This window comes from Lissotriton helveticus, chromosome 3_1 (assembly GCF_964261635.1).
Source record: "Lissotriton helveticus chromosome 3_1, aLisHel1.1, whole genome shotgun sequence".
Taxonomy (NCBI): domain Eukaryota; kingdom Metazoa; phylum Chordata; class Amphibia; order Caudata; family Salamandridae; genus Lissotriton; species Lissotriton helveticus.
In genome coordinates this window covers 1,091,238,259-1,091,256,699 of record NC_136061.1, presented here as the reverse complement: position 1 = coordinate 1,091,256,699, position 18,441 = coordinate 1,091,238,259, and the positions used below count along the sequence as shown (strand labels likewise).

The following is an 18,441-nucleotide window of genomic DNA, read 5'->3' as shown; positions in this document are numbered from 1 at the left end:
CAACCCATGGGACTAAATGGAGAGGCCAATTACATGTCCACCTATAACTACAGTGAAAACGAGAGGCGGGATGTAACATTTGTTTGGACTAAAAATTCGTTTGGACAAAAAAAATAAAAATGACAATTGACAATTGAAATCTGAATTGAAAAGTGACTAGGGAATTGTAACATCTGCTATATATGCACAGCAGCGTGAACTTTGCATTCAGCACTGACAGACACACACACTCCCATTCATATATGGCAAATATTGCGGTGGCAAGGGCACTCAGCCCAGGAACCTTCAGCGCCCCCAGTATCGCTCTAGCGTAATAATTGCTATCAAAATGTTGCAACAAAAAGTTAATAAACACATAGACTATAAACATATAGTCATACAGGGAGCGCGCAGCACCGCATTGCCAATCAGAACGAGGGACGCGATTCAGAAGCTTGCTAGCACACAAATAATCACACATGCACTGCATGGGAGACAAGGGCACCCCCTTTTGTACCGCTTCAAACTCAAGCAGCAAAACAAATTGCGAGTGACATGAAGCAGATAACTAATTTTAAAACATCTCACATACCGCTACAAATATAACATGATTAGAACATATAGCGCAACACGAAACGCTGAATTTGGGTCATGTCATCCAAAGAATACATGAATACAGTTAGTTGAATAATGTTAATTCAACTACGAATCCCAGAATGCAATGTGTGTCACATGTGTATAAAACAAGAAATGAAAAAGGGATTAATTGTCTAAACACTGCCGTGATCAAGAACGCTCAGTTCGAAACGCGTAGGCGATTACAGTTGTTGAAATAAAACCTTGAAAACCTCCCGAGTGGAGTGCCATCATTCTTTTGAAACTTTTGGATTGCGATTACTGACGGGATACTGTCTTGATCCCGAAGATGGCACCAGCACCCTAGCGCTCCCCCTTCGACAAGACAAGTTGCGAGGAAATATATATATATATATATATATATATATATATATCTTCCACCAAAACATCCCAGCTTTCAGGGGCGCACTCACAACAGGCTGCACCATCCAGTGATAAAGTGACACACTCGCAATGCTGCTCCCAGAATATTTTCGCCGACCTGACGCGTTTCGAGGCCACACTGCCTCTTTATCGAAGGTCATTTGCATATTGAGGCTCACAGGCGGTTCTCATTTCTGCATTTAATCACGCTAAGTGCGCGCAGTGCATTATAGGCATAGTAGTCCTAGAGAACAAATGTAGTACCTTCAGTAGGTCCTGTGAAGCGTTTCAAAGTTTAAAAAGCATTTATTTACCCTCAGTGGGCTCCGGAGCAGCAAGCGAGATAATTAAGTCTCAGTCTGTAGTGCCGTAACGGGTCTTGAACAGTTCCGACCCTCGGCCTTCCTTAATCTTTTTTTGTAGAATGTTGCTGCCCCTCACGGTAGGACTAACCGTGCAAAACATCTTCCACCAAAACATCCCAGCTTTCAGGGGCGCACTCACAACAGGCTGCACCATCCAGTGATAAAGTGACACACTCGCAATGCTGCTCCCAGAATATTTTCGCCGACCTGACGCGTTTCGAGGCCACACTGCCTCTTTATCGAAGGTCATTTGCATATTGAGGCTCACAGGTGGTTCTCATTTCTGCATTTAATCACGCTAAGTGCGCGCAGTGCATTATAGGCATAGTAGTCCTAGAGAACAAATGTAGTACCTTCAGTAGGTCCTGTGAAGCGTTTCAAAGTTTAAAAAGCATTTATTTACCCTCAGTGGGCTCCGGAGCAGCAAGCGAGATAATTAAGTCTCAGTCTGTAGTGCCGTAACGGGTCTTGAACAGTTCCGACCCTCGGCCTTCCTTAATCTTTTTTTGTAGAATGTTGCTGCCCCTCACGGTAGGACTAACCGTGCAAAACATCTTCCACCAAAACATCCCAGCTTTCAGGGGCACACTCACAACAGGCTGCACCATCCAGTGATAAAGTGACACACTCGCAATGCTGCTCCCAGAATATTTTCGCCGACCTGACGCGTTTCGAGGCCACACTATCTCTTTATCAAAGGTCATTTGCATATTGAGGCTCACAGGCGGTTCTCATTTCTGCATTTAATCACACTAAGTGCGCGCAGTGCATTATAGGCATAGTAGTCCTAGAGAACAAATGTAGTACCTTCAGTAGGTCCTGTGAAGCGTTTCAAAGTTTAAAAAGCATTTATTTACCCTCAGTGGGCTCCGGAGCAGCAAGCGAGATAATTAAGTCTCAGTGAAATGTAATAAAAAATATAAAACATAAATAATGATGTTTAAGATTTAAATAAAAGTATTGGGAACATTATTTCAAAATACTCTCCTCACATTCCCCCTTTAAAATCCAAAAGCTCAAAAATCATTACAGTTAAAATCAAAAATCTAAAAAGTTAAATAATAATAAGACATAAAATAAACCACATATTAACAAAAAATATAAAACTTGACATAAAACAACAATGTTAAAATAATAGTTATTTAATATCTCGATATTATTGTTAAAAAAATTAAAGCATTATACTTCAATAAAACTTCGCATGGTACTCACAAATTCCTAACTTTGATGTTAAGTACCATCGATGTTCTGACATTGATACTAAAGATTTTGACCCCACACATTTAGGGGTTGATTACGATGTTGGACGGACTCAGGTCCGTCCAACATCGGTCAAGAGCCGTAAAGGACCGACCTGTGTGGTCGGTTATGACCCTGCAAGTATGATGCAACCGAACGCATTTGTATGCTTCACAATGGAAGCATGCATTCTGAGCGGAATGCAGGCCTCCATTGTGAAATGTAGGGGTGCAGTTCATCCCTGCACCCGGTGGCCGGCACCCCAAGGTGCCTGCACCCGGGGGCTGGCACCCCAAGATGCCTGCCACCGGGTGCAGATATCAATGGAAGGGCTCCAAAGGTGTCCCATGCTGCCATTTGGCAGCCTTACACCCATGGGGGCCGTGCTGGGGGACCCCAGAGACAGTTTCCTACTGCCTTTTCGTGCTGGACACACCGGCACGAAAAGGCAGTGGAAAACTGCCATCGTACTCCCTCAGACGTAAAGAGGCAACCGGGGGAGTACTAGAGTATTTCTGGATGGCAGACGGGCTCTCTGAGCTCGTCGTAGGCCATCCGGAAATCCGACTCGGATTCCTTTCTGACCGAGCCCATCGGAATGGCTCGGTTGGAAAGGAATCCGGCCGACATGTTCCGATTCGCTCGGAAGGGTTCCGAACATGGTTCGGGGCCCTTCCGACCGGAATCGGCGCCTTAGTGTGGCTAATGCTGTAGGACCCAGTCCTTTGTTTAACACATGTGGAGTGTGAGTAATGTTACTGTCAGCATTTAAATACCTTTCGGCAAAAGTTTGTTTATGGTTTATTATGTTTGTGTAAAGTGTCATTAAATGTAAAAATATTTTATTTCTGTTTTTTCACTATAAATACAATATCCTCCACAGGTTCAGACCATTAACACATTTCCAGAACAAAGAAACATAACAAAAAAGAATTTCACTCTTCAGAAAATTAAAAAAGTTGCATTGCTCATATGCAAAAAATACAATACATGTTATAACATCAGTTATAGATGCCAGAATTCCACCAGAAATCAGTTATAGCATCAAGTGGTCATATGAAAAATCGTCATGGTAAGAAAGAAACATTTCTGATTGTTTGGTTCATCATTATGTCTACATTGCCCCACATTCACAGTTGTATCTACAGTACCTGAGATGGCACATTTTTGGGGGGCTCTATTCTGATTGATGGATCCCATTCACCAGGCGGTAGAACAGTAACCTGATCAAGAAATTCATCTATCCCTGAAACAATGTCATTGCGGTCTTTAGATTTATAAGCGACATCATGGAAAACCTGTGGAAACAGATCAAAGTTATAGAAATGTTAGTGAGGTACATTGAAAAGAGAGTGAACTCCAAATAACTAATTACAGTCAATCCATATTATCAACACATAAATGATATAGGTACTCCTCAAAATTAAAGAATGTTGGAACTGTGATTTTTACATAGATATTTCATTAGCTATCTGCTAACCATTTGCATTATTACTTCATTCATTCTCGATTAATTTATTACAAGCATGGACATTTTACATGTTTGTGAATATTTAAACCCATTGCCTTTTCACAATAGTGCAAATCAGATAGTGTAACTCTGTTTAAGGTGCAGCTGCTACTGCGATTCCTTAATTTTCTTTGCAGTTTGGAGACACTGGTTCCATTTCAACAATGCTAGATAACAGTGTCAGAGACATAGAAAATTTACAAGGCAAATTTGCTCAACTATTTGCCAGAGGTTAAAAACAAACTTGCAATAATCAAGTAAACATATAGCTCAGTATGTTCATCTGTATTACAGCTAAAGATCTCAAATAATGTAGGAGACAATTATGATGGTGGATGCGGGCCCTCCTCCATTGGACAACACTTTCTCCCGCCACATCAGGATGGCAAGGGAAATCAGCCCGCGGCCACCACTCTTCCGCCAGGCCGATTGCCTAGCGGACGAACCACAATGCGTAAAATGGTAGCAGTGCCTAGCAGGCACCGTCTGCCAAATTACAATGTGGGCTACAGCCAGCCTTTCCATGGCGGTGGCAGTGCCATGGAATGGCTGGTGAGGATTGATTTTGGGGGCCCGTTGCGGGCCCCCCTTGGCTTGGGGGAGGTAGTTGTGCACTGGGGGGGTACCCATAGTCCCCCCGACATTTCAATGCACAAGTTGGCAGGCACTGCGTGGTGCCTGCCACGTTGTGCAGGGAAATGCATGACATGGTCATTTAGCAATGCGGCGGTTGCTGCAGCCAGCAGCACCCGCCGCAATGTTAAATTGCTGGATGTGACTGCCATGGTGGTGGTTGCATCGTAATTAGGGGTATGGAACTGCCGCCTTACAGGAGGGCGGTCCCAATCCCCGCTACGATGGCGGGCGGACTTCGTAATAGGCCCCATAGTACAGGAATAGATGGCACAATAACACATCCACAAACACAGCCACCTTAATATATTACACAGAAATATACCTACAGTCCCTGCCAATATATGGATATTGGTTGTAACATTTATATACTGCTTCATACCACTGGCTATGCAATTCTCCGATTTACGTTGGATTCCTTAAGCCCATTCAGTGTCCATGATTGATAGGATGTTGAATATAGTTTGGTCTGTAGTAGAGGTGTTGGGTGAGGTATGTGAGATTTAAAGAAGTGGTTTAGTCTCATGGGTGCTATGGATTTGACCTCCCTATCTACAGCACAAGCTGTGGACAAGTATGTCACTTGTAAGCACCTATCACTAGCAATTATCTGGGAATTCTGATTCTGGTCCCCACCTCTGACTGTGAATCAGGCACTTCCCTTGAAATCTAAGGCGTTATGTTATAAATTACGATCAGTGAGCTATGCTGATTTGTATGGAGTGCTACCCTTGGAAAGGAAAATTCTCCTCCTTCCAATGGTGCCTCTCTTTACTGTATTCCTGCTCAAAGACCACCACAGGAGGACGATTCCTGAGCAGAAATCTGGAACCTTAAACCACCTTGGATGATATCATATGTGCCCCTGGCTTGGTTCTATCCTCTCTCCTTTATTCCTGTGCACACAAACTCTTTCCACCACCATGGAGAGGGCTGACTAGCGGGTTTATCCAGCAACTGACTTGGCCACGGCGGGGGCAGGAAGGATGTGAAGCCCACTAACCACCAGGGAAATATTTTTTAAAAGTATGGGGGCAGGGGTTGACCCATAGAGTCATCAGGCCATCACCCACTTCCTCAACCCAAAGAGAGTCGTTTGTATCCCTCACCCTCGTCGGGATGCAAAGTGGAGGTTTCACCCCAGTCTGTGAATCCAAAGGAGGCAAGGGATTCCAGGAAAGATTATTTTTAAAACAAATGTGGTGGAGTCTCAGCCAGTCCTAGCATTTAGGCTGCACATCAACACCCAGTCCCAACAAGGCTTTTCTGCCCCCCACCCCCATAGGCATATTGGGGAATTTAACCCACTACAGGAAGGAAAGCAGAAACACTCTTTGGGCAAAAAGCTCACTAGATCGCCGCTAAAAAATGTGGCTACATAAAGTTGTTCTACCCATGGGAATGGGCAGAACAAACTTGACGCGATGCAGAAAATTAAAAAAGAAAAAGGATGAGAGTTTGGCCTCTGCCGACATCAAGCTGTTCTATCACTCCCTTACTGGGGATCGATTGGGAGTTTACCCATCATCGGTTCATTCAAAAGCTCCACCAAGGAAACAAAATGTGAAAACATGTATGGTATGGGGTTCTGGCTCATTCTATCATTGGAGCATCCCAAGTCCAAAGGTCCCAGACAATCATGTCGCCTGCATGGGGCACTTTGGGGCTTACCTCGGTCAGTCTGCTCAAGTGAGGCAGGTAGACAACCATGCACCAGGGACATCATTTTTTTTAAAGGATGATGTAAAGTACTGCCCTAATGTTGAATCAGGCTTCCTCCCCCCCCCCACACACCTCTGCCCTAGGCAGATTTTCTGTCCTCTGGGGGCTGATTTATCTCACCTAACCATCAGAGTAAAAAACTGAGAGACAAAACTAGACGTGAGAAGTTCAGGGTAATGTGATATGTGGATACCAGCATGTTTTCATACCCAAAATACCCCACACACATACTGATTTTTCTAAAAAATATCTAATTTGCTCACACTTTCAAATGGGATGGGTGCAGTATTTGAACCTGGGGTGAGACAGCACTTAGAACAAACTGCAAACCTTAAGCATTTTTCTCAAAATTAAATACCTGGGGAATTCACTTTGCTGTGCACTTTGTGGACATCCATTAGGTTTTCTTGCTCAGAATACCCTAGGGAAATGATATCTATCCTGAAAAGACACTAATTGTTCTCTGGCTTTCCGTGGAGATGAATATAGTATTTGCACTCTGGGTCGACATATACCTAAGGAAATCTACAAACCCTGATCATTTCTAAAAGCTAGGCATCCAAAGGAACCCTGAGTGTTCAAGTATAGGTGAAAAATGCAAGTTGTACATATGTATGTGAAAGAAAATTTAGAACTTTACAGCAAAAGGTGAAAATCTTGCTACTCAATTTTAAGACATTTCCGCTGAGGAAAACGCTACCTCCCATGTGCCAATGAGCTTGGTAAATGGGACCTGTACAGACCACCACTGAAACCATATCATAAACACATTGATACTTATATTGACTTTTTGCAGTTCTAATTTTGAACCATTTATGTATGGTATCTATAGCTACAAAAATGTGTTGTACTGTTTTTATTACCACACATCAATTCATTACCACACCGATTTGATGTCTACAAGATCGTGAATTGTCTATCAGAATGCCGAAAAGTTGTTTTTTTCACCTATACTTTGCAATGGATTCAGGATATACAAATTGGTGAAGTCCATGGAAATCACACAATCCTGGATTTCCATGGGTCATCTGATTTCAGCAATGTATAGGGTTGGTAGGTTTTACTGGGTGCTGGCTGACATGTAGTTCAAACACTGCATTCATGTCTTAGGTAAAATGAGAGACAATTGGGCTTTATTTGGGCATTGTCATTATGTTTGCAGGGCATTCTCATATTTGTATTGGTTTTTAAAAAGCACAGCATCTCACCCAAAGGCATTAAGGTGCAGTAAGGGGTCACACACAGGTCAACTTAGTAGGCAGGTACTCAATGGGAAAAATCAGTTAGTGAGTATATAGTCAGGATTTCAGGTATTTTTTTAATATGATTGCCTTTTCTTCCTTATATAAATGCAGGGGCATTGCTGTCCACAGGAAAGCTCTGGCTATAGAGAAGGCTCTTCAGCCAGTGTGCATGCTTTTGTGAACTTGAATTTGAAAGAAGGGAAAGTTCTGAGTTCTCTTGGAGGACAATACTAACACTATCCTGTCACTCAAAACTTTTTGATCCAAGGAACAACTGTTCTCTGGACACAAGTTGCAATAGATTAGAAACATCTATGGTAGGAAAGGTAGTAGAGACCTTTAGAAGAACAAAGACGGCTTGTGAAACTGGCTGCCACAATACTTTTTTCAAGCTGCAGCGTAGCATAGAAATGTAACCTTTCTTGAGGGCTATGTAGTGATTCCAAAGAATATGGGACAAGGAGATCACCAGGATCCCAGACAGAAGAGCAAGACCTATGTGGGCCAAAACTCCCTGCTGCTGCAATGTGGCACAAGGGAGCTGGAACTGCAAAAGAGTTGTACAAATTCGACTAAGATGATAAAGGGGCAAGAGAGCCAGCCCATGAGCTTTCCCTCAGTGGATGAAGAGCAATTAGAAAACAACATTCTAAATACGTCACAACAATTACCCCAGTAATTGCTGCAACTTTCCTCTCTGCCACACCAACCCAGTGCAGAGCACATTTTTCATTTGTGGGGCAGTGAGTGCTTAAGCTTTTTTACTCTTTCCCACAAAAGGTATCCAGGCCAAATGTACACCCTTTTCCCAACATTTTGAGGGTTATGAAGGTCCTTATGTTTTGTAGATTGCCCTAGAAACTGAGAATATGGCCACACTATAGCCTTTTTTTTAAATGTGAAAAATATATTGTGCAAGAAAGTATTTCTTTCCTTTATTCAAATTCTAATTTCCCAGCTTTCATGTACAAGAAAAGTTATAATTGTTGCAATTTTGCAGTTTTTTTCATTTTTGTAGTTTCTATTTACTTGCGGTTACTAGTGGCGACAGGTTTAAAACTTTTAGGTAGTATTAAAAACCCATATATTTCTAAAGAGTGGGCAAAGTTTTTAATTCACAGTCAGGTCATTTAAGTGGATTGCGATGCTTTTCGCAAGGACACTAATCATTGAAATCCAAAACTAATGACATTAAATAGGAAAACTTTGAAACATATAAAAAAGGTTTCATCTCTATTTGTCTACCTATGGCTGATTTACAAAAGAGACACCATTACCTCCGTAAGACGCTTCTGGCTGCAGGGATATCTATGGGGGGTAATTATGAAGTCAGTAGGCATCCCTTCTGCCCGATACCGACTTGGTCATGGGACCGACCGCCAACCGGTTGCCCGTCCCGACTGCCTAATTAGGATGCGACCGAACACTGTTCGGTGGCATTCCTATATTTCACCATAAGAGCATGCATTACAGCCATAAACCGTCCATAATGCATGCTCCAATAGTGAAATGGGAGGTGCGGTTTATTCCTGAACCCTGTGGCAGGCATCTCAAGGTGCTTGTCACAAGGTGCAGTGATCAACAGGGGGGCACCATAGGTGCCCCTTCGTCTCCAACAGGAGGCTGAGCACCAAAAGGGGCCCTGCTGTGGGCTACCAAGCACACTTTCCGACATGGTTTCCATGTCGGACAGACCGGCATGGAAGCCATGTCGGAAACCGTGATCGTAATCTCAAGGGTGGAAAGACCCACCCTTGAGATTACTTGCCGGCTTCTGACTGGTGGACGGGCTGTCCAAGCTCACCCGAAGCTAGCCAGAATGACTGGCCCATTACGATGTGGCCCTAAAGGATCCAACCTCATGTCGGAGCCTTTACTGGCCGTATCTTAATCGGCCCCATAGTGTTTGTTGGTTGTCCAAAAACATGCCATCCAATACCGAGACCCATCAACAGAGGTGCAGCTTATAATTTGTGATTGTGTTTGACCATGCATCAATTCATATGGTGAAATTTAATTCATTCAAATGGATATGAAGAAAATCTATGCATTTAAAAAAAAATGTGCCTTGGGTAGTAAGTTTGGGAATAGTGGCTATGTATACAGCTTTGAATTTAGGTGTTACCATAATATCATGTGAATCAAAGAGCACTTATAAAAATATGTCTTTCTTGCACACTGGTGTACATTTGAAAGCCACAAATGAACAGGGATTCAATTGATAATAACAAATGTTCTGCTGTTCTATGCTTCCATTCTTCTGATAAAAACAGAACTGCACTTATGTAGGTGACACTATCACCTACTATATGAAAAGCCTGAAACACAATAAGGAAACATCAAGCATTTTCCTTTCAAGTTCTCTTTTTTTGGGTGATGTGGGTAGCTAGGTTATTTGGGCTTGGCCTCAGCTGGTAGACAGGGAAACAAACCAACCCCAGACATTTTTTACAATTCATTAAACACCTAGTGTAATTTTTGTGGATTCCAATAAATGGCCTTACCCAGAACCCATGCAAACATAAAACATTGACAAAAATGTGAGATTTTTCTCACATTTCAATGAGGGAATCGTTCTGGAATCCACAGAGAGCCACACAAGTCCTATCACCTAGTGTTTCCATATGTCTTCCGATAAAAAAGATACCCCACTTGTGTGGTGGGAATTTCACCTACGACAGGAGAGACCAGAAAATGCAACAAGAAAACATCTGCATTTCTCCTTAAAACTTTTTTGCAATGAGGTTAGATATACGATTTGGGCCAGGGCTGTCCCAGCACTCAGGAAAGTGTACCAACTCTGAACATTTCAGAAAAGCAGACCCTCACAGAGTTCTAGGGTGGTGGGACTTGCATGGATCCCACAACATTTTCTGAAACACAATGCAAGCAAACAAAAAACCTTGTTGAAAACCAAATATATTTCTTGCATTTCTATGGGAAACATTCTGGAATATGTGGGAATCAACAAAACACTTCCACAATTCTGGCAATAAAAATGGTACTCCCAATTGTGTTGGTGGATATGTAACTCAGAACAGCAATTGGTCAAACCTTCGACCATGCAAAGTCAATATATTGCTGTGAGAACTTCACATGGTTACAGTTTTTGTCTATTGCTCTGCTGTGTGTTAGGTTCATGTATGTATGGGATTGAGTGTTTGTAGTAGGGTGGAAAACTTTCGCCATAGGCTGGAAGTGAGAGAACGTTTTGGCACATAAACATGGAAAAAATAGACCCATACTTTGATGTTCTCAGGACATTCTTGGTAAGAAAACATGCTGGGATTCCAGCAAGTTATGCCACCATGGATTCCTCAAGATCGGTTGGTTTCAGAAGTGGCCATTTTTATTGCCTGGCTGAGAGGTGGAAAATCCCTATTCTGCCCCCCTCTGGCAGTAGAGATATTCTTTTTTGCCCCAGGGTGAAGTTTGATGCCAAGACAGGCGCACGTCCCTCCCCATTCCCTTTAGTTTTTCATTTCCCGGTAGTCTGGTAGGCTTTCAGATCCATGGATGGGCAGATTGCAGTGGGAAACTGTGTGTGGGGCTGCCCTTCCAAGTACTGAATTGCAACCCTCACACTCGGGTTGCAGACAGTCTTTCTGCCGGCTTGGCCAAAATTTCTTCCAAAGGTTTCCAAATGTTTTCTTACTTGCCCTACAGATGGCTACATAATAATTCCAGGGAGGATTGACCGCCCGTTCCCCATTTATCTTATTACAAAACATATTCATGGCATCCAGTGGGGTTTTTGCCCCCTCTTCTGGAGAAGATTGGGGGTAAAAATGTTAGTATATAACAGGCTTTCTGCCTCCACAGAGAGTGGAGATGCTGGTAAATCTCCCAATCTTAGGGGTGTTTGTACAGCTCAATGCCATCTTGGGTCGGCTTCCATCATGTCCTTTTCCTTAAAAAAAACCTCTAGTGTGGTTTTTTTCTGCTTGAAACACTATTGAGGCATTCATGGGTGGGAGTTCGTCCCAATGTTTTGAAAAAAAATCCTAGAAACTGATAAACCCCTCAATTACTCTTCCCAGGATGATAAAGACTGACTGCGCATTGTTTAGGTGGAACACTTGGGGCAGGGGGCTGGCTGCTCCATCCCTTCAAACCATCCCGGGTAGCTAGCAATTGGGCATGGGATCGGCACTTCTGCAGAGTTCCCAAAAGAGGGGTTCACATGCGAGTGGTTCCATTGGACAGAGGCCATTCATGCCTTTCCAACAGCACCTCTCTTTCTTCTAGGCATCAGTAGTGAAACATTAGCTTTGTCCTGCACCATAATTGATTTGACGTTCAACCTCTTAATAATCTTCTGCTATCTTTATGCCACATAGAAGCAGGTAATGTTAACCTAAGGAAAGAGCCTAAAGCAGGAGCCCCCCGGTATTGTTTTAAACAAATTAGCGTTTTTTACAGCGAAGTGCTCATTTTCAAGCCTCAATGCCAACTGGACATCTCTTGACTTGATTCCAACCTCTAGCTACAAAATCACAGTTGGGAACCCAATCCCATCCCTCTGACCTGACCAATCATTTCAGGTGCCTTTCTACTGTACGATCCAGGAAATTAAAATGACAGAGACTTTTATTCAATCATCCTGCACAAAATTGAAAAGCTTTGATCTTGAAACACTTGCTTCGGCAACCAGAAAATACTTTTCTAATCTACATTTTGACTCTGCTGAAAATGATCCAAACACAAAAGTAACACTTTCAATATTCCCCATGTTAACAATTTAGTTGAGAGGCTATCGGTGTGGGGGGGGAAAAATGTCTCAAGTGTCAATCAGAACCCTGGGCAAAAAGCAGGTTTACCACTCACATCAAGGATTGAAATCTGACATTTCACCAGGGACAAAAAAAGACAGGAGGAGAGATCGCACCACTGAGCAATGGGACTCTTTTGCTACACTCAGTGCCATCAAATGTAGAAATAAGGAGGCTAAAAAAGGGTTATTTTTCGGAACGTATTTATTATCATAACAAATCTGCAGTCCTCCATCAGCCCTCACAGTAACACTTTCACATTTATTTTCAGAGAAAAGAACAAATATTCACGAAAATATTTCCGCAGAAAATATTTTATTTCAGCAACAGTGGATTATTGATTTAATTCCTGTTCACCCTGACTCCTGCCTCAAAACGTTCACGCCAATAAAACATGCTCAGTTAACTGCTTGCCAGAAGTCATGCTTCTCTCTCCTCTGAAGGCTTTTGAAGAGGGGGTTTTATGACTCAGCTCTACCCCATTTTTAAAAATGAGTTTCATACACTTTCTAACAGCTTTCTGGCTAGGTATTTTAACTGGAACCACCTGGAAGTCTAGAGTAGTGCCAATCCTGCAAAAGAAGCGTCAGTGAGACTTGGGATCCTTTACAGTTCTTTGTCTATTTCCCTTTTGCCTAATCTAGACATTGTTCTGTACAATTGTATAACATCTTTAGTAGTGGGAATAGATCCAGGGGCGGCATTGCCACCTTGGTCTATAGAAGCCAGATCATTAACCTGTGCTATCCTGCAAGAATACATTTTATCCCCCTTCTCTTTTTGCACTTTTTTTTATCGGATAGGGGACTGATTTTACATTTATGAGGAGGAGACCAAGTTTATACTAGACTTATGCGTAGACCTATGCCGTATAGATCCATCTAGTAAGAATCATCGAGCCCTGGAAGACTGCACTGCCTTTAACACATGCAATTTTCTGAAAATGAACCCCACAAAAATGAAGATTATACTTATCGCCTCGGAGATTACTTCTCACAATGGCATATTCTGGCGAGAAGTAATGAGGCCTCTTCCTGTTCTTGCTAAATAGGTTTGCAATATGGAAGTCTGCAGACCCCAATTTGGCATTTGATTCACAGGTGGCAAAAGTGGCCAATATCTGTGTAGTCAAATCGAGAATCCTCAAGTAGAGCTTCCCCTTCTTTTGAACACATCAAGGGGCATATTACCAACCAATAGAGATAATTTTTGTCTCTAACTTGTTTAGAGACAAAAATTATCGCCGCACATCGGCGATTTGTATCGCAGATAAACCTTGCTATTAGCAAGGTTTATCGCAAATGCGATAAAAAACGGCCGCAATGCATGAATATCGCTGAAAAGTCCGCGAAATTCATGCATTATCGAGCAAATGCTCTTAGCCATGTTATCCACCTCCCATTGGTTAACATGGCTAAGAACTGCTCAGGGCAGGTGTTAGCTTTTGGAGATAGCGCGAATATCTCCAAAAGTTGGTAATAGGAGATAGCGATGTTAGCGACTGTTTCCAGTCGCTAACATCTTGGCACGCCCACTTTGCATGTCATTAGTGATAAATATCACTGACATGCAAAGCGGGGCCCAAGATGGTCGCTATCTCCTATTAGCTGTCGCTAACTGGTGTTAGCGACAGCTTGGTAATAGGGAGATAATTTTATCTCCGCTTTCTTGGCTTTTAAAGCCAAAAAAGCAGAGATAAACCCCCTTGATAATATGCCCCCTAGATATTCCATTTGGTAATGCTTTTATTTCATCTAGACTGGACCAGCTAATGCAATGTCTGTAGGCTTCCTAGAAATGTTATTTCTTCATCTTTCATTTGCTCAAAACGCTGCTGATCGTCCGATTTTTGATTATGCTCTTGCATGGTTTACCTGAATTTCCATAAAATATTTTTAAATGCAATACCTCTTGCACGCTCGGAAATTAATCAGAAAACGTCATATTGTATTGGCTGCTTAGTTTATTCTGCATTACCCAACCCGTGCATTAGGTTACTCAGACCAACCCAACCTTGCAGTGTTTTATGGTGATAAGTCTTTCTCTAACGTTGCATCTAAACTTTGGAACTCATTGCCCAACAGCTTGAGGCTGGAATATAACTGGAGTATGGTTAAGAAACTCATGAGAACCTGACTTTTTATAAGGAGCCCTTTCATTCTCATGTAGCTTATCTTGGTAACTTCAGGTTTGAGGTTTTACTTTTTGTGTTTATGAGTAGCACCCAAGAGGATCATTTTATTTGCACTTAGAAATAGAACATAACATAATATAACAAAGTAACATGGCAAAAGAGAACACAAGAACCTAGTCAGAGGGGTAGCAGAGCACAGTGTGTTTATACAAAAAAGGGGGATAATGACATAAGGCTCAGTAATCAAGATGGTAACGTGAACAAGGGAGGAAACAGTTGAATGATTGAAAAATGGGACCGATAGCAGTTGGAGGAGCAATCAACAAAGACAACAGTTGGAGTCATTGAGCTCTGTAAAAATGGAAGAATAATCAAAGGTGGCAACCTTAGTTGAAACTATGCAACTTTATAAAGCCCAGATTTCACTTATTGGCACTGTGCACAAGTGTGGGTGAGACACAAGGGGCATATTTACAAGCCCCTATAGCCAGCGCAACATCAATTTTAGTGACATTGTGATGGTGATTGGAGTTTTGCCTTATTTACAAGGCAGCATTAAGCCAATTAATGTGGTTTAACACTGCTTTGTCAATTAGGCCCTCTTTCACTCTACACTTAGCTTGAAATAGGCGGACAATGGGTGGTGTGGTGGGCGTACCACCACAACACCTAATGATTTTGCGGCTGCCCCCTATTTACAAGAGCAGCGTAAATAGGAGGCACTGCCAAAATGAACACCAGGGAAAACCTGGTCTTAAACAGGCAAAAGGAGGAGAAATGCTGCACACATAGAAACAGCAAAATGCCAATAATTATTGAGGTGCAGGAAGGTCACCTTCCTGCACATAAACAATTATTTTAAAAAAATGCACAGTTGCAACTTCTATGTGTGCTCCATTAAGCAGCACACATAGAAGTTACAAAACATTATTTAAAGATTGTTTATGTGCAGGAATGGGAACCTTCCTGCACATAAACAATGTTCCCCTCAAAACAAACACTCTTACACTATAGTGCAAGGGTGCCTGCGTTAGTGCTAAGCAGGTTAATTTAGCCCCAGCACTGGGGAAAACACAGGGCTGCACCATATTTTGGTAAATAAAGTGCAGCCCTGCATTTCCAAAGTTACAAAGCATGTCGTCAGCCTTCTTGGCTAAACAACACGCGTCACCACTTTCTTGTAAATATGCCCCAAAGTGCTTGATAGCATGGTGCCCAGAAAGAACATGAAGCAACCTGATCGGTGTGATCTCTCAACCCTTGTACCTCCACAATCCTCCATACTTTCATTTAGAACTATCATTTGAACTTTTGCTCTTTCTATCTCACGGCGAGGCAACCTCCTACCCTTCTATAAATTCATCAAGGCCTTTTCAACTTCCATTATTAGTGGGGCATGACATTCATGTAAAAAACAGAACCATGCATTGACACCCATTTCCCTCTTCCTTTCCTCTTTTGATTTTTAAAGTGAAAAGATATTTGCGGGGGGGCGTGGCTAGCCAACAGCCAAGACGGCCGCACTCTGAGAGAGCTCTGTGACTAGAGAGCCTTCCTCTCCAAATCCGACAACTCATTTTTGTAGTTCCTAAACAGCATGACCAGAAGCGTCTAGCCGTCCTGTACACTCGGCAGTCATCTGCATCGCTCGGCGTGCCTCTCCTGCGACGCTACGTTGTGCGGAACACTGCGGCCTGGTTTGGCGCCTGAAGCAGGGGACTCGAGTGCGGAACGAACCCGGCAGCACTCCAGCACTACAGCGACCGGCCTCCGCCCAAGTAAGCAAAACCCCGGAAGACGCTAACGGAGGTAGCCATCGCCTATCTCCTAGCAGAGGACTTAATCCAGGCAGAGCCTTCACCCACATGAGCTCCGGAGCACACCAGGAGTGCGCCTGTGAGTACCGGCGCAACCCCAGCGGGTGTACGAGAGCACGACAGACGGGAGGAATAACGCACGGCACCGGCCAAGAGGGACAGACCTGAGACTGTACCACAAGCTCCTGCCAGCAGCTCCTTGTCTCAGCCTCCTGCCGACCTAGATACGGCTAAAACTTTGTCTTGAGACCCCAAACAGCACCGTGTTTTACCCGCCGCTAAGGCCTACTCGAAGGACATACGTAGCAGCGTAACGCAACATACAACCATCCCACGCAGCGCTCCAGGCCACAGAAGGAATAAAGACTTGCCAGGTATGTGTTGGGGAGCATTGAGATATACGCTCCAAGCAACGCGTCCCCCGTGATGAGTGGCAGGGGAACAAGGGGCCCACAGGCCTCGAAACTAGAGAAATACGCCTACCATAAGGACCCACCGGACAACGCGAGGGGAGATCCGACTTGGACGCCTCCCCAACCCACGGGAGACGCGAATACCACAGACAAAATCACCCTTCATGATGTCATGGCAGCCCTAAAGACAATGCAATCCTCAATGGGCACGATCTCTACAGATGTCTCCTTGATCAGAGCTGATTTTGCAAAAATGTCCTACCGTATGGCGGAGGTCGGAAAAACAACTACCGACCTGGTGGGGGACACAACGAACCTACAGCGTAGAGTCCAACAACTAGAGGACGACAACCGAATACTGAAAGCGAAGTTGGACGATCAAGAAGGTTGCTCAAGACGTAATAACATACGCCTGATTGGCGTACCAGAATCCGAACGCGGCCCGGCCCTAGACCTCTACGTCGAGGACCTCATTTACAAGCAGTTACAACCCAAGGGTCTATCGAACTATTTCTCTGTGGAATGGGCCCACCGCGTACCTGGAGGACAGCCAAAACCCAGGGCCCCACCCCGTTCCATACTAGCCCGCATTTTCAATTTCAGAGACCGGGACGCCATTTTACAAGCGGCGCGCACTCGTCCACCGCTCAAAATTGGTAACTCCGAAATTCACTTCTATCCCAACTACACGGCAGCGGTAGCTCAGCAACGACGGAGCTTCACGGAGGTTAAGAAAGAACTACGTACTCGGGAGCTCAAGTACTCGATGATTTTTCCAGCGAAATTACGGGTGGAATCTTAAGGAAAAACATGGTTCTTTGACTCCCCACAGGCGACCCTGGACTGGCTGGAAGGATGGAGGTCGGCAAGAGGGCCCAGGAATCGCGACGTGAACCGGAACCGTGGAGATAGAAGCCCTCAACTAACAGAAGACACAAAATAAGTGCTGAAAGTTGCGATATGGACACTGGTACCACTACCCGTCCCTTTAGAGCCGCTCTCTTGGAACAAGTCATTAGATCACTCCTCTTCATGTAGGATGAAATCTATTAGGCACACAGGGACAAAATGAGACGGTTAGCCACAGACCGCGGCTGGCCAAATATGGTGAGACTCTGGTCGTGCCCGGAAAGAACCGTGCAGGCAGGACTTTTAACTACAACTGAAACTGCATATTCACTCTCGGAGGGGGGGGGCTCGACAATGGACACAGAAGTCTCACCCCCAAGAACAATTTTCCTCAGTTGGGACTACAGGCACTCTGCTCAGTTGGGGAGGTGGAAGGTTTATTGTCCGCCGGGCAGGGAGGCAGGGCGGGGGGTTGGGGATTTCTATGTTATGAGTTTACTTAGTTTTAGTTTTCTGTTCCTAACTCGTTTGGTTTTTCCAATGCACACATCATATGCACACAGGTTCTTCACTACACACTTAGACACACATACCAGACTGGAGCGACCATACATGAACGCCCATACACGGTCAACACGACGTGATAGGCGTCAGATCAACAAACCAATACAAGCCTCGCCATGCACTCTAGGCTCTGACAAGTACCAGACCTCGGTCCGAGGGTTGACCCGGAAGACACTAATACACTTACTTCCCGGAGACTAT

The 18,441-nt window shown here is 43.8% G+C and overlaps 1 protein-coding gene across 4 annotated transcripts in view; it reads right to left on the bottom strand.

Moving 5' to 3' along the window:
- The window catches only part of SLC4A10 (solute carrier family 4 member 10), a 1,019,075-nt gene that overhangs the window by 295,282 nt on the left and 705,352 nt on the right, over window positions 1-18,441 (bottom strand). For all 4 annotated transcript variants that reach the window (XM_078683855.1, XM_078683850.1, XM_078683851.1 and 1 more), the window contains exon 10: window positions 3,734-3,880. In XM_078683855.1, the coding sequence (XP_078539981.1) occupies window positions 3,734-3,880 (147 nt within the window). The remainder of the gene's footprint in view (window positions 1-3,733; window positions 3,881-18,441) is intronic.